The sequence below is a fragment of the Cavia porcellus genome, unplaced genomic scaffold (assembly GCF_034190915.1).
Source record: "Cavia porcellus strain 051 isolate PalLab524CR breed Dunkin Hartley unplaced genomic scaffold, mCavPor4.1 scaffold_9, whole genome shotgun sequence".
NCBI classification, from domain to species: Eukaryota; Metazoa; Chordata; class Mammalia; order Rodentia; family Caviidae; genus Cavia; species Cavia porcellus.
Genome location: NW_026947492.1, coordinates 47724566 through 47742393, shown reverse-complemented (window position 1 = coordinate 47742393; position 17828 = coordinate 47724566). Strand labels below are relative to the sequence as shown.

The 17828-nt window shown below is 39.7% G+C and overlaps 1 protein-coding gene across 4 annotated transcripts in view; it reads right to left on the bottom strand.

Moving 5' to 3' along the window:
• Window positions 1-17828, bottom strand: part of Me3 (malic enzyme 3) — a 219997-nt gene that overhangs the window by 104696 nt on the left and 97473 nt on the right. For all 4 annotated transcript variants that reach the window (XM_003468608.5, XM_013151159.3, XM_013151158.3 and 1 more), the window contains exons 3-4: window positions 10543-10676; window positions 7574-7723 (exon numbers count right to left, since the gene is read on the bottom strand). In XM_003468608.5, the coding sequence (XP_003468656.3) occupies window positions 7574-7723; window positions 10543-10676 (284 nt within the window). The remainder of the gene's footprint in view (window positions 1-7573; window positions 7724-10542; window positions 10677-17828) is intronic.

Below are 17828 nucleotides of genomic sequence, written 5' to 3'. Positions count from 1 at the left end.
AAATAATAGCTGAAAAATCTCCTGCTTTGGAGGGCCCTTATGCCACCCTCCTAAAATCCATTCTGGCATCATTTTCTAAGCCATAGCACCAAACAATCAAGATAGATCCTGGACTGCCCACCTGTTCTGCCTTGGAAAGTGACCATTTGTGAATCAGCAAAAATGACACTTCTACAGTTAAGGTGGCTTGACAGAAACTTAAAAGTATATGTTTTCACTCACTTTTACATTTTTCTCTTAAATGTTGGAAAAATTAGGGACAAAGTTACAGCCACAGTACTCTAATCTGCTTCAAAATATAGAGACTGTTAGGGCTAGAGCCCTTGAGATTACCTAGTAAAATCCTCTTGTTATATAAACAAGGAAACTGAGGCCTACAAAGGGGTGGATTTATGGGAAGGTTACACTCCTGGTTGGTGACAAGAACTGGAACTAGAACCCGTCTCATGATCCGGGCTCTCTCTGCGGACATGGAGTAGGGTCTGGAAGTACCTATTTCTGCTTCTTCAGATATTCATTATGAGTGAGTCACTTTTCCCTATCCTTTCATCTAGTGTTTCTCAGAATGTGGTTCTTGTACCAGTTGCATCAGCATCACCTGGACCTTGTTAGGTATGTAAATTCTGCAGTCATTTTCCTGACTTGCTGAATCTGTTTTAACAAGCCTTTCAGGTGATTTTAATACATGCCAGACACTGAGACACTCTTCTTTAATCCATTAGTCCTATCCAACCAACTAATAAGGGAATCAGGAACTAATCAGATCCATCTTATTTCATGGCTCTTCTTCAGTTTGGCTCTTCCAGTTACCGAAGGAGGCGGTTCACTTAAGCTACCCTTTGGAGAAAGGTGGTGTGTTGTAAATTTGTGAACAGGACCTAGTGTGGAAAGCTGTCATGAACTGAGGCAGCTTCTGGGATCAGTCACTCTCTCTGTTTTCCTCTCTTCTCTGCCATCTGCCCCTATCTTTCTCCAAAGACCACTCCTCTGCTTCCTGCTCTTCTTTTTTCTCTTCTTTGCTGTCATTTACCTTTGGTGTATCATGACCTGACTCTAAAATCCAAATCATAGGATCCTTTCTGCCTTCATTTCTCTTCTCAACTGAAAAGTTATTTTTATATGACTTTTTCCATGTCTTAGTTCGCATTCCTGAAGAGGACCCCAACTAGTTCAGCTCTTCTTTTGAGCAAGGTCATACCAGTCACATGCTTGACAAAATGACTGGTCACCCTTGAGGATGATGGTTCCTCCCACCTAAGCAATATTAGCATATATAAGTAGGTATATATAACATGTATAAGTATACATTTCAAAGCAATTAATTCCACAGGGGAGACAGGATGATACCAGCACAGCTTGGGAGATGAGTGACTCCTATGTGGTGACAGGAGTTTAGGAGGAAATACTAGGAAAAGAGGAGGTAGCAAATATGAAACCTCTCCTGCTCTGGCAACACGGTCAATGGGCATGACAACCCAGGTAGCTAGAAAAATTCTATTTATATTATTGTGATCCTAAGCTTCAAATATACTTCCAGTCTGAGCTGGCCTGGAAAATATGAAACCCAAATTATCATGGAAGGTCTGGGGTGAAAGAAACTTCAGAAATTGCCCAACTCAGTGGCTCTTAGCCCAAGCTGTCCACTAGAATGTTCTGGGAAGTTCTTGAAACCCATAGGCTCTGCCTTGGGGATTTTAATTAAATTTTTCCCCAGATACTTGTAATATACAGCAAGGATTGAGAATCAGTGCTCCAACACAACACTCTTAATTTTACAGGTGAGGAAACAGGCTCAACCACATAATGTGCTCACTTCAAGATCTCATTTCAAACTCGTTACAGACTTTTGGTTATTTGATCACACTCTGTCAGATCTTAAAGAGATCACAGGAGCCATGCAGCCTAAGCTACCATTTTCACTCATGTCTAAAGAGCAGTGACTTGCCTTGGGATTCACAGTCAGAAAAGGGGCAATAGAGGTAGAATCCAAACCTCCTGACTCCTAATCATCCTATACCCTTAACAAGCCAAAGCTAAGGACTGAGGCAGCCAGAAGAGACGCTAACCAGACCCAGCTGCAGATCTTGTGCTTGTTCTCCTCAAGGGAGTACTGTATTTCCAGCAGCCCAGTTGAAACAGTTTAGCAGAAGAGTTTGGGTGGAACCAGTCCCTTGGTGTCCTGAGGATGGAGGTGAGGCAGAAGTGATTCTGGCTTGCTTTCTGTTCGCTTTCCAGTTGTGCTGAGAGTGGTGTGTGTGTGTGTGTGTGTGTGTGTGTGTGTGTGTGTGTGTGTGTGTGTGTCTATGTGTGTATTGGTGTGTGTGTGTATGATTTGCATCTGGGTTGGAATCCAGGTTGTGATGTTCTCAAAGACTGTGTACCCTAGGTGTCAGGAGTCTCCCCACTGCAGAATAAGGTTGTCTTTGTTTTCCAGAGGGACTTTGATCAGGATATTGTCATCCATTGTTCCTGTGTATGACTAAAAATGGACTCTGGCAGACATTTAGGAATAGGAATGTGATTCAAGTGCTGGGGGTCCCTTTACATGTGGGTAGATGTAGAGGGGTGGCTCAAGATAAAAACATTCTAATGCTAGAAATGACGCTCACCAAACATACTGAGCAAGAGGCAGGAAAATAGAGATGAAAATGAGACTCCATATTCTTTTATGGGGTTGGGGTGAGGCAGAAGAGATGAAAGAATGATACCCCTTTAAGCCTAGGAAGAACTTTATTATTAGTAAAACATATTCACATGTATTTAGCCCGTCTGAATTTCACAGTAACCTGGGAAGTGGACAGTTTCTAGGGAGCAGGAGTAGCCAGGCTCCAAGGACATGTGGTCACGAGTAGGAGAGCTGACCCATTTCTTTTGGGCTGTAGCCCAATTTCACTACAGCATACTGCCCCTCCCAGTTGTGTGTGTGTGTGTGTGTGTGTGTGTGTGTGTATGTGTGTGTGTGTGTGTGTAGCCCTCTGTGCAGATCCTTCATGTATGTGAAGGGAAGAATCAAATGTTCACCTCTGAGACATTATGTTGACAACATTTCAAGAAACTGAGCAGCAGGTTGAAAACAAGTAAACTAAAGCCAAGCCAAGCAAAACAAAACAAAACAAAATAAAACATAGGGAATGCACTATGGGTCAGTTATAATGTCCTAGACAAATAAGCCTAGTTTTCTTCTTGGTAAATACAAGCACCCTGTCGGGTTGTCGTAGAGCTCCGACATAATGTGCACTAAGTACCTATCCTGCTTCCCATCGTGAACATTACAAGCAGTCCACAAGTGGCAGCTGTTAATATCCTGTATATTGTGATTGGGCTGTGTGCAGAAACCTACCTGTTGACACATAAGAAAGATAGCAGCTTGGTTTAGGGCCAAGGGCTGCTGGACTTATCTAAATACAAATAAGTTTTTAGCCATTTTATACAGAGCTCTGTCCCAAACTACTCTCGCTCCTTACGCAGCCCTTCTAACTCATCACAACCTGCTCTTTAATTCCTCAAATTCCTCCGACTTGCTAATGGATTTGCTAGTTAATCATAAGTACAGATAATGTAATGTTGGAATCAACAGAATATGGAGGCACTTCAGAAGATCAAGAGACCTCAAGTCTGCAGTTCATATTCATTGGTGGGGAGACTGAATCAGATGACAGAGCCTGGGGGTGATGGGTCAGGCAGATCACGGTACCACAGATAACTAAGTTAGGTAAACACTGACAGGTGTCTGGAAAGGGACTGGGCCCAAGACAGAATCAGAACAGAGAGGAAGCAAGCTAGGCCTGTGCTAGGACAGTGTAGAGAGAAACTGGGTCCCAAGACAGAGACACAACGGCTTGCCTGCAAGCCTCACCAGAAATACACAGCAACTGAAAGCTGTACTGTAAGGAGCATCACCTGGTCCAGTAAACCTGAATAATGTAACAAACAGCATAATGAACGCTTAGATGCCTGGAGCACTAAGACTCTCACTCCTGCCCTTTCGGAAATGACTTTGTTCTTTTCTATGCTATGTGTCTTTTCCACGTACCTTTGTTTATTTATTACATCAACATTAGCTAAGTGATTGTACTTGTAATCCCATAAATTGGGTACACTTTGATGCTACTCTACTGTATAAAACCTTCCTAGATTAGTAATAGCGAAACTTTTACAGCCGCCCACTATGGCGTGTTTACCATAAGTTTGCCACCACTGCCCCAAAGAACCTCAGTGGCAATATTTTGGGACCTCTCCTGTTTTTCAGGAGTGTTCCTTTAATAAAACTTTTCTACTTTTCATTTCCTTTGTTCTCAAGTGCATTCTTCAGTGTCTTGAGATAAGAACTCGGATTGGTAGAAACTCTAAACCCCATTACAATACCTGCTGAGCACCTACGAGGGTCAGGTCCTATATATGAAATCTTATAGCGTCCTCACAAGCAGCTCTGGGTATAGGCATTACTCCCATTTCACACATGAGGAGACTGAGGGGATGTAAAGTTAGCTGTCAATATTATTAGGAGTTGAAGTGAGAGGCCAAGCTTGGCTGGCCTCAGTCTGCTCTGCCCATCACCACCTAGCTCTCTGCTGACTATTCTTTGACCAAATCTTTACTCGGCTCCTGAAGCTTTTCTAATTAGGTCAGACCTTGGGCTTTTCTCTCTGTCCCTATAGAATCCACTATGATCAAATATCTTGCTAAGTTATTTCAGCAAAAATCCCCCACCTGGATATCTGACTACCTTGAAATCATGTCACCTGGGCTTGCTCTCAGCAATAATTCTATCAAGTCAGCTTTGCCCAAAGTCCCTTGTATGTGATGTTCCTTACTAAATTTCTATCCATAACTCCCAACCTGCCCCTTGGTTATAAACTTCTTGATCCTGTTGAAGTTTGAGTTCAATCTTCTGTCTCACTACAAGTGGTTTTATATCTATGGCTCTGCTCCTCCTGCCCCTGGATAAAGTCTGCCACACTATCTCCAACAAATTCCATGGGTACATTTTTCTTTAATACCTCCATCACTCCTTCAGGTTGGACTTTACACTGGAACTGGAATTGTTAGGTCCATAAGTGTGGAACCAACATTTGGAGTCTAAAAGGACAGGAGAGGTGTAGACAGGGCTGATTTTGACCAGTATTCACAGATATTGGACATCATATTGGCTTCATCTCTGCAGCCCTCTTCTGAGTTGAACTCTGTCCTGGCCTCCACTCAACCTTAACTCTGGCTTTTACTTCTTCAAGTCCCACACCGGTGACCTCCTGTGGCATCTCTGCAAGCCAACCCATGAAGGTACATTAAAAAGATCCCAGAGGACAGGCAGAAACAAAATTGGTGGTAGAGTCCAACAGAGTCCAGAACTTTACAATGTGTGTAGCTTCCCAGGACCCTCAAGTGCTCCTGAGATACTCTGACATCTCCTTCCATGTAGACCATGTAGTGCACAGACATGTTAGACTCAATTTTAGTATCAGCTGGACTTCATTAGCTTTGGTGGAGGGCCAGGTCCTTTCACAGAGAGCTTCATTGTTCTCAGGAACCTGGCAGGAATGTTTATCATTTCAGACACGGGGAAGGCCTGGCTCACTTCCTTTTAGTTTTGGGGCTGTCCTTTCTTCAGAGGCTAATCCATAAAGCCATTCCAAGCCAGGCCTCAGAAGAAGCTCAGGGCTAGGGTGGAGCCCAAACCCTCATTTCCCTCAAGAGCAAGGCAGGTGTGAAATCAATACCTGGAAAGCAGCCAGATGGCAATACAGAGCAACAGCTCAGAATGTCACATGTCAAATAACTTAATTGGGTAGTCATTCGAAGAAGGCTTTAGGCAAAACATATGTTAGAAGGCTACACTCAGAATGTGAAGGACTAATCCAAGGAGACAGTTCAGATTGCCTGAGCCTGCCTCAGCCTCATCCAGCTGCAGGGCCTGGGACTAGTAGATAAATACTTTCCTGATTCTGCAAATGGTATCCAGCAGTCCCCACCTCAGACACCCAGGCAGTCAAACATTACAGGAACTGCAATGATGCCCCAACCTAAATGCCCCTAAATGCACACAGAACTGAACTGTAAAAGCAGCATAATATAGCAGTTACCTGTCTACATCCTGGTTCAGATTACATGGGTTGAGTCCTGGCTTTGGTGGTTATAAACTGTGTGACTTTGGGCAACTTACTTTTCTGTGTCTCAGTTTTTCCACTGACACCTACCTTCTGGAAGGGAATTGTGATATTAAATAAGGTATAAAGATTTTAGGATAATACTTGGCCTTTACAGTTATTAGGATTTTCTACTGGCTTCAGCTCATCTGTAGATTCCTAGCTGGAGCAGTGACATGCCTGTTTCCCGCACTGTGTGCTCAGTTTCTGTACCACCCTTGCTACCTCCATCTGCAGATGACTTGATTATCTGAGTGCAAGTGGTTGGAGGATTTTTCCTACCTAAATGGATCCCCACACATGTGCCACACCCCTGTCCATCGCTGACCTCTTGGAGAACTATGAATGGGGCCTACACAGGAATCTAAAACAGTGCTACATTAATCCAATCCCCTGGTGGTGTGAAGGTGACCAAGAATGTTCTCTTCGTTGGGTGGAACCTCTTGACCATTCTGCCCAGCTCCTCGGCGCTCCTGTTTCATCATCATGGGGTCCCACAGGCCCTGTGTCCTAGCCAGAAGAAGGTAAGTACACTATGCTCACTGCAGACAAATGCTCTTTGTCTCGGTTTTTCACATTCACCTTTCATGACCCAGCTTATATGAACTAAAGCTGTCAGACACACATGAGAGCTGTTCTCCATGCAACGCATTATTTAGAAACATTCCTTTGTAAATTATATGTAAGTATGAATTACACATCTCTACATAGTACATATTCTAATACAGGCTAATAACTATCTGTTGGCAATGTTTTGTACATAAAACAAACTCAGATACCTCTTTTATCACTAGTGCTAAAACAATGTATTTACATAATTATTAGGCACTTTGCCCTTAGAATTCCTTGAAAATCCTCCCATTTTTCTTTTTTTTAAAGAAATATGTATTCTGAACACATCGTAAAAAAAAACCCAAGTGATTTACTTAGAAAACTGACCCCAAATTCTTTAGCCTCTGGAAGAAAGTGCATGCCAAATATTTGCCCAGTGAAATGACATTTTAGATGGAATCTGAATCAAGTCCAGATGAAGGTGTGCTCATTCTTTGAGGCTGCCAAAGAAGTTGGGCTCTGGTATCCAACGCTCCATTATTCATTGGTCTCAACTGCCAGGAGAGCTGTCTGCATTTTGGAAATGACCAGAAAAGTGGCATGTGTGTGTAAGGAGGGGAACAGGTAGAGGATGTGAGAACAATCTGAACTATTTTTCAGGCCAATTTCGAGTTACATGTTGGGAATTTATTATCTGGAGGTTGAAAAGACTGATATCCTCTTACTGAGTATTCTCTGCTTATGGGATCTTTTTCCTGAGCAAGTGCTTAAACTCAACCCACCAGGCGTTAGCTGTTTAGCATCCCAATAAGCAAGGGCGGTGGAAAAGATGCATCACACTTTGCGGAGGCCTGAACCCTTGCCCCAGATGCACTCACCGTGGCCTTCGGAAGGTTAGGCCATAGTGCTGGCAGGCCAGCCCCACCGTGGGTGTGTACACGATAGGCATGAACTTCTCCACGTCCGATGTCAGCACGCGGTAGAAGAGCTTCTCATTCCGGTCTTGAAGCGTCATGAGAATTATGTACCTTGGAGATAGACAGAAGCAGCAAGCTGATCTTAAGGACATGGTGCCACCATACAGGAAAGCGGATGCATGCAGTAGTATGTCAAGAAGCAAATCAAGCATCAAGGAAATATTGACCTAAGCAGGGCTGTAACTATGAAATGTCTACAGTATGATCTGCCTTATGGTGCTTATTAGTACACAGAGTATAAGCAATGTTCAAAATAGTTTACATGAACTCATTTAAGGTTCCCAGGACTTCTCAGGTAGGTATTATAATTCATGGTATTTTAGAGACAAGGAGACAAATGTATGGCTAGGAAGATGAACTTACTCAGAGTGTCATGGCAGTACCTAAGCCATCCAACTCTAGAGTCTGTGCTCTTAACCATTTTGTAAGATCATTGTATTACTGGCTGGCATTAATGAATGAGTAATAGTGCTTTGGGAGTGAATCAGGGCCAGGAAAATACTAGGCAAATAAATGCTGTATGAACTGGCTTTTTCTACCATGCAGGGTGGTTTTGAACACAGGCAGAGTGCACAAGTAGCTGAGTAGCAAAGAGGCACAGGGAATGCTCCAAAAATAACTTTCCCAGAAGCCTGAAATCACATAGCAAATAAAAGACATGTCTATTCACCTCTTAAATATGCAAAAAAAAAAAAAAAAAAAAAACGCTCTGAGAAAGAAAAATGGTGACCTATGACTACTGATGAATCACCATCCTTTTGGACAACAGTCAACAGTTTGGGAGAGAGTATGGGGGCACTTGAGGCCCTGGCATGGGGTGGACTGACAGAGATTCTCTCATGGGGGAAGGAGCTATAATGTGGTGGACTGATTCCTGGGCACCATGAAAGTGTCTCAGGTCTTACTCCCCGCTCTGCCATTTATCATTCTTTGGGAAATCTTGTGATTTCCTGGGACCTGTCTCCTCTCCACTAAACCCACAGGTCCAGAACTAGAATCTGTGTCTTGAACAATGTTTTTAGGAAAAAATGATTCACACTTAGAAATAATCAGGATTTTAGCTCATTGCCAGTATACAGGATTTCCAATTCTACATTCTTCCCCTGCACCTTGCCCACCTCAATCACTTCTTTTTCTAATTCTAGTGCCCATCAGAAAACCAATTATTAAGCATTTATGAGCACACCACTGCTCTGACCCAAAGGAAGCTTGGGAGCCTTCTGACATTTCTCTAACTACTTGCTAAAGGAGAACTCCTTGGAATGAGTGGGTCAAAGTAGCAGACAATGCATCAGGAGGAAGCCGACTACCACTCCCAGAAACAGGGATATCCCTCCCTGCCTGCGCCTGAACTTTCTCCCCGGGCACATAAATGTGGCCCATCTAGCAGGAAAATATCTTGAAGGAAATGATTTGGGAATTAAATTTTAGGGTTTACTATCTTTAGGAAAGATTATACTTAGAACTTGAATTCATTTTTATAAAATTAACGGAGGAGGGAGTTTCAGATTGTTCAAAGTCAGAGTATGTCCTACATTGTTAGTTGAATTTTTAGTGTAATTTCTAGTTTTCTCTTCAGGGCAATGTGGCTGGATCCAATCACATTGGGATAAACAAAAGGGAGAGACTATTTGACGTGGGTTACAGGATAGTGTTGGAACTAATGTAAGCAACATCACTAGAGTTTAGCTTTTTGGGAGTAGGGGCTATGAGGTGGGCATGGGCTTTCTTGTACATTTATGGTTCAGTAGCTGTGGTTGGTATGGGGGAACCACGGGTAATAGGTACAGGAGGATCTTGATGTGTAGCTGAGCTCTGTGCTCAGAGGCAGTCACAGCCCCACATGTGAAATCTTAGCCATTTGACTCTCTGCTTATAGAGGAAGCCTTCTTCTTACATTTGTGTTAGAATCCATAGAAAGACAACATGTTACATTTAACAAACTCTTACACAGTCTTTACTGAATGTCAGGCACTATTCTAAGCGCATCACAAAGATGTCTTTAATCCTCGTAACAAGTCCTATGAGTCACCTATTTTTTACTTTCATATAAAGATGGGGAATCCAAAAAGGCAAAGTAACTTTTGTTAAGTGGCAGAATGAAGGACACAGTTTAGAACTGAAAAGTCAACTTCTCTGCATAGGTCCTGGAGTTAGCTGTTTTGGTCCGATCCTGGCTATGGCAACTGATAGCTGTGTGATCTGAAAGGTAACTGCCTGCCTTCTTCAGAGAGGCTGAAATTGCTGACCCCGGGCTTCCTTCATGGGATCTCTGTGTACACATCTCCACTGAGGAGAACTCAGAGAGGAGGCAGAGTTTTAACTGCTGCCCACAACCTCTAACACATGACATCTAAGTTCTTTCCAACTCCCTCCCTGACACATTTGTCTTATTCCAGGAACCTGATCCTGTACTATTTTGTTAATACTCCTTTCTCTATCTTTCCTCAGACAATTTTCCTCTGTGAACTACTGTTGTCTGCTACAGTTTCATCCATTCCATTTTTCCCCCATACTAGAAATTGAACTCACATCCTTTACACTGAGGTACATATCTACCCCTTTTTATTTTTTATTTTGAGATAGGATCTCACTAAATCACTAAATTGCCCAGAATGGGCTTGAACTTGCTTTTTTTTTTTTTTTGTCTTTTTCATTTTTTTTATCGGTACCAGGGATCAAACTCATGACTGCACACTTGCAAGGAAGGCGCTTATGCCGCTGACCTAAATCCCCAGCCTCTGAACTTGCAATCCTCCTGCCTCAGCATCTCAGACTGCTGGGTTTAAAGACATAAGTCACTGTGTGGATCATGGGAAAAAGCTGCTTTGCCACAGATTGGGTAAAGAGACCAGACTTCTGGCACTGACTTGTCCAGGTCACTCTGCTGCCGCTCGTAGTATCTCATGATTCTGAGGAGCTGGACATCTTGGCTCAGGAAGCAGGGGGGGATCAGGCCATGGATTCCAAGCTGCAGCCTTTCTTCAAGTGTAAATGCCATCCCCTGGGGAGAATAGAAAGAACACAGAGGTGGATATTTAGGAAACCAAAGACAGGGGTTTCATGCACAGACAGGAAAAAGTCAGTGTGACTCAGCAGCAAGGGTTCTGGCCTCAAATGCCTCCTGTGCTGTTAAAGTGGGGGGCAATCTCATACCAGGTACTTTGAGGCTCCATGTTTTTTTAAATTAAAATGTCTAAATTATCAAGTTTTTGTTTTTGTTTTAAGTTTATTTTTCTGAAGTTCCGGATTTACCAAAAAAGAGAAGATAGAGTTCCCATGCACTCTTTCATCCAGTTTCCTAAATTATCATTTTCTTCCATTAACACGGTATATTTTAGTCAATGAACAAATACACATGTGTTATAACTAAAAGCCATACTTTATTCGGGTTTCCTTAGCTTTTACTCATGTTCTTCTCTTGTTCCAGGATCCTGTGTTACATCTGACTGTTGTGTTACCTTAGAATTCCCTGTTTGAGTTTCTCACCCTTCCCTTGTTTTGGATGTTTTGATAGTTTGGAGGTGCACTAGACAGGTATTTTGTACAACTTCTCTGTAGGAACTCATCTGATGTTTTTCTCATGACTAGACTGCTTATGTAGGTGTTTTTTTTTTTTTGTTTTAAAGGGGAAACCACAGAGATAAAGTGCCATTTTTGTCACATCGAATCAAGGGCTAAATATGACTTATCACTGTTGATATGGATCTTTACCACCTAGGTGAGGTTGTGCTTGTCAGTTTTTCCATTGTAAAGTTGCTCTTATTTTAGAATTATTCTGCCAAATTCTAAGCAGCAAAGGCAAGGCAGGAGGTATCACAATCTCTGATTTGAAGTTATACTATAAAGCTACTGTAATAAAATCAACATGGTCCTGGAATAAAAACAGCTCTGAAGATCAATGGAATAGGTTAGAAGATACAACCACAACTACAAACACATTCAACCACCTTATCTTTGATAAAGGGGCCAAATGCCAAATATATTCACTGGAGGAACGATGGTCTTTTTAATAAATGGTGCTGGAAAAACTGGCTATCCATCTGTCAAAAACTAAAACTAGATCCATGCCTATCACCATGTACTAAACTAAAATCTAAATGGATCAAAGATCTGAATATTAAAACAGAAACACTAAATATGTTGGAAGACAAATTAGGTAAAAATCTTGAAGTCATAGGGGTAGGTAGAGAATTCATGAACACGAATCAAACCGCATGGGAAATACTTCCCAGAATCAATAACTGGGATTGCGTCTTATTAAAAGGTTTCTGCACATCAAAAGAAATCTCCAGCATAGTGAAAAGAAAACCCACAAATTGGGAAAAAATCTTAGTGAACTGTCCCTCAGACAAAGAACTTCCATCTAAAACATATAATGTATTAAAAAAAAATCAGACCCCTGAAATTCAAAGACCCAATCCAAAAATGGGCATCTAAGATGAATACACAGTTCTCAGATGAAGAAGTACAAATGGCAAATTACATGAAAAAATGTTCATCATCATTAGTCATTAGAGAAATGCAAATTAAAACAACACTGAGATTTCATCTCACTACGGAAAGAATGACCAGGATCAATAAAATAACGAACCACAAATGTTACAGAGGCTGTGGGGAAAAGGAAACTCTCCTGCACTGTTGATGGGAGTGTAGACTGGCGCAGCCATTGTGGAGGTCAGTCTGGAGATTTCTCAAAAACCTGGGATTGGAAGTCCCATTTGTTCCAGCTATTCCACTTCTAGGCATATTCCCAGAAGAACTGAAAATATCATACTACAGTGATATATGTGCACAATGTTTAAAGCAGCACAATTTGTAATAGCCACATCTTGGAAACAACCTAAGTGTCCATCAACTGAGGCATGGATAAAAAATATGTGGTATTTTTATACAATGGAGTACTATTCAGCTATAAAGAAGGATCACATTGAGATATTTATAAATAAATGGACGCAACTTGAGACCATACTCATAAGCAAAGTAAATCAAACTCACATGTATAAATACTGTATCATCTCCCTAGTGTAAGAAATGGAAAGAGTACATAAGATTTTATGGCAATCATGATTCCAATTACATTGCTTTGAACGCTTATAATGTTTTCATTCATTAGTTGGGATGGTTTTATTCTCTTTTATTTGATTTTATTATGTGTGATGGAATGGACAGCTATTTTGAAGAAAACAAGACATTATGACAGCCATTGCTGATTTAATATCATCTCACTTTGAAGTCCTACCATGCTTTTGTTCTTTCATTTCCATTGGTTCTGTCATGTTGTGTATTATTGGATTTTAATGTGTGATAATATAAACTAACTTTTTATTGAAAATGAGATAATATAGTAGCCATTGTTCATTTTCTGTTATTTGATTCTGAATGCCCTGTCATACTTTCATTCTCTTGAATGGTTCTATACTATTTTGTTATGTTTGATACTATTGTATGTGAAAGTGTGTTCAACTATTTCAAAGAAAGAGACATTATGGTAGCTACTGTTAATATCGGCTTGTCTTGTGGTGAGGTACTGTGTTGCATACATTGCTCTGTTCTGATTTGCTTTGTTCTGTCCTCTTTTGCCTTAATCTCTTTAAAATAAAAAAAGAATTATTCTGCCAAGGAAATTTGTCTCTGTTATCATTTAGTTATATAAAAATGGACTCCCTCAATATTTATTTTATATTTTGATTTATAATATGATAATGCTTTATCCTATTGTACTAGCTTATATTCCCACCAACAGTGTAGAAGCTCTCTACCTTCTGATCCCCAGGTTTTGCCAGAGTGTGTCATTACTGATTTCTTGTTGATATCCATTCTTTCTGGAGTAAGATAGAATCTCAATGCTGTTTTAGTTTACCTTTCTCTAATGGCCAGAGATGTATTTATTGGCCATTGACACATGTGAGAGATGTCTTCTCATTTCAATTGCCCATTTTTTAATTGTAAATTTTATTGTGGGAAGTCTATTTCTTCTTAAGTTCTTTATATATTGTAGATAATAGTCCTCTGCCTGAGGAGTAGCTGGCAAACTTTCTGCCATTCTGTATTTTGTCTCTTCAGTCTGTTGGTGTTTCATTTGCTGTGTAGATGATTTTTTATTTTATGTAATCCTGTTTATTGATTCTTGATGTTATTTCTTGTGCAAATGGGGTTTTACTCAGGAAGTCCTTGATTATATCTTCAACAGTTTTATTTATTTATTTATTTATTTATTTATTTATTTATTTTCTAGCAGATTGTTTCTGTTTTAATATTTAGATGTCTGGCTCGTTTTGATTTTATTTTAGTACACAGTGAGAGATTTGGCTCTAGATTCAATGTTCTGCATGTGTATAGTCAATTTTCCCAGCACTATTTGTTAAAGAGATTATGTTTTTGTTAATGCATATTTTTGTCAAAGATCAGATGGTTAAATGTGCGTAGAATTGTTTCCACCTCTGTTATTCTGTTCTATTGACCCGCATGTCTGTTTTTGTGCCAGTACTATGATTCATTTTTAATCACTGTAGCTTTGCAATATAACTTTAAATCTGGGTTTGTATTGTCTCTCCCTTTGCTCTTGTTATCCAGAATTGCTTTGCTATTTTGGGTCTCTTCTGGTTCCAAAGAAAATTTAAGGTTGTTTTCTGTTGTTCTGTGAGGAATGTCCTTGGTATTTTTATTACAATTGCATTAAATCTATGTATAAGTTTTGGAAGTGTGGTCACTGTCTTTAGTTATTTTTCTTTCGTTGCTGAGACAATGTACCTGACACCCAAAGTTAAAGGGAGGAAAGGTTTATAGGTTTTTTTAGCACACAGTATATAGATGTTTTAGCCCATAATTGTCTGGCTCCAAGGAAAGGTATCTTCACAATGGAGTGCAATTCATGATAGGCAGAAGAGAGCAAAAGCAATACGGGAGGAGGTCAAACCTCTTGTTGTCTTTGTAGTGTATCCAGTCTACTGGGATTGGGGCAATGCCAATTCAATCAGTGGAGTGATCCAGCAATCACCCACCCTTAATCCCAGTGCCCTAAATCCCAGCATTGAATCACCAATCAACCACACACTCTAGAGCCAGTCGCCTCTGAAAAAGGCCCATCTAAAACTGCATGAGGCTTTGAGGAGACATCTGACTCAAACCATAACAATCATTTGCCAATATTGGTTCTGCCTATCCAAGAACAGAGGAGATTTTCATTTTCTGATGTCCTCTTTGGTCTCCTTTATTCCATGAGATACATTCAAGAAACTGAAAAAGTAACCTACAGATTGGAAGAAAATATTTGAAAATTGTATATTTACAATGGTTTAATATACAGAATATATAAGAATGCATACAACACAATGACAAAAAAGTACTACTCAATTAAAAGTGAGGAAAGGACTAAACAGACATTTCTCTAAAGAAAATACGTGAGTGGCAAATGTATATGAGACTGTGCTTAGCACCTTTAGTCATTAGGGAAATTCAAATCAAAACCACAATGAGGTACTGCTTTATATGTACTAGTGTAACAGAGAATGCTTCCCCCCACCCCAGCCAATACATTTCAGTTTCTTAGTTGCCCAGATAATAGTTCCAGTTCCTATTGCTTCTGTCTCTTAGAAACAGCTGGTCACTCACTGTGATGCATAGCTGGTCACTATGGCGCACATCAGATAAACCAATTTCCCAGTTGACAAGCCATTCTGCCTCTGCATTTCCTTCGTGCTTATCGTATACATGTACATGCCCTAGACCACCAAAAAATCAGAACCTGATATTTTGGGAATGATCCTGTTGATGTAAATAAATCTGCCTCCAAATTCTGGGTGTAGTTTTGGTGCCATTGCACTAGGACGGCTGTAATAAAGGAAAGGAAAACACACACACACACACACACACACACACACACGCACACGCACGCGCACGTGCACACAAGCACAATGTGCACAAACCAAACCCAGAAAACCAAAATGTTGGTGAACTTATGAACAAACTGAAAACCTCACACATTGCTAGTGGGATGAAAATTATTGCAGTCTATATGGAAAATAATTCCATGGTCCTCAAAAAAGCTAAATATAGAATTACTGTATAACCACAATTCCTCACTGAAGTATATATCCAAAGAAACTGAAAGAAAGGGCTGGAATTCATACTTTTACTCTAGTGTTTGGTTCAAGATTATTCACAATAGCCAAAGGGCAGAAATAACTCAGATGGCCATCAACATAGAAATGGGTAAACAAAGTGTATAATCCCACAATGAAAACTGTTCAGTCATAAAAAGAAATGATGTTCTGATATATGCCACTATGTGGAAAACTTTGAAAACATTAAGCTAAGTGACATAAGCAAGACCAGAAGCACAATATTGTATAATTAGCTTATGTGAAAAAAATCTAGGATAAGTAAATAAATATAAACAGAAAAATAGATCAGAGATTAGCAAGGGTATAAGAGAGGGAAAGTAATAAATTATTGCTTAATGTTTCCAGAATTTATGTTTGGGATAAGAAAATATTTTAGCAGTGGATACACATGATAGTTGCACATCTTGTGAACATATTTAATGATGCTTAATTGTACACTGAGTGTTAAAATGGAAAATTTTATGTTATGCATATTTTGTCATAACTTAAAAAATTAATTATATATCTCAAACCACCAAATTTTACAACCCAAAATGGTGGAATCATAGCTTAAGGTTTTTGGAAATTGAGTTGTCATTATTTCCTTACATAAATGTGAGAGGGACCTAAAATTACAGTTTTTTAAAAATTTTATTTAAGGAGAAAAAGAAAAAAAAGCAGAGAAAGGGTACAAATTATACAGATTTACAGAAAAAAATAAACAGTAGGAAATCACTAGTTAATGGATCACATATTGTCATCTTAGAAATAACTGTTCAAGTTACAAAATTAAAGCTTATAAAGTGGACATTCCAACAGTGAGACTGCAAACAGTTCTGTTCAATGATCCAACAAAACTCAGTAATATCATTATCTATCTTATACACTTACATTATACATGCAGTTATATCATTTAGAGCACTTTCTTTTCCTCTCTTTTGTACAATGACAATTACACATTTTGGGTTTTGTTGCTCCCACAGTTCTTATTACTTTTTTGGAAGAGAGTAGAACCAAATGTGACATAACAGAACAGAGTCAGTCAAATCAAAAGGGTGGACATAATAGATAATGTAAAAGCATAATACAAGGTGATCAACAATGGTTACCATAATGCCTCCCGCATCGCTAATAGAATTGCCTATACAAAACAGTAAAGAACAAAACCAACAAAACCAAAACATTGGAGACATTATAGGTCTTCAAGAGTAGATAATAGTCAACCAGAATGAGTGTCATAATGAATCCCACTATCTTCACAGCTGTTGCCTAAACTTTTGAACCTGGTACTCTCAAGCAAAACAGAACAGAGGGACATAAGTCAAAACAAGATGGTGAGAGCAATACAGGGCTTTAAATCAAGATAATGGAAAGTCAAGGTGGGTTACTATAATATATCCTGCTATTTTTTATTTATTTTTCCCTTAATTAAAAGGATAAAAATAAAAAAGTAAATAATAAAATGGAGGTTGAGATAAAAGAGGGCATAACAGCAAAACAGCACAGATCAAAACATAACCATTTAAGCAAAATAGTGTTTCACCACAAGATAATCCCGACATAAAAGTAGTACCATATTGTCTCTTTCCTTGAAATCTTTGAGTATAACTTCGTATACTGTATAATCAAATATATCAAAGCAATGTAAAACCATTTAAGAGAATGACAGTATTACAGGGTATTTAGAATCAACTAACAGAAAATGAACAATGGTTTCTGTATAATCTCCTTGTCTAAAATTATAGTTTTTAATGTAGTTCTGCACATTTCAGATAAAGCATTTTGTTGAATATATATTTTATAAATATTTTTTCTTGTTTGGGGCCAGGCTTTTTATTCTCTTTGTGGTGTCTCTTGTAGAGCTCCTGGCAGAGCTCCTGTGGAGTGAGTTACATGTGATGGAGTGTGCTCACTGTACAGGTTCACAGTTAAGCTCCATGGAAGCAGTGTTTCTGGAAGAAGTTGCAGGAACTTTTCTTAACAGGGCATTGGGAGACCTGGCACACAACCTGCTCCAGAATGAAAAGGTAGAGCCCATGGTGAAAACCAGG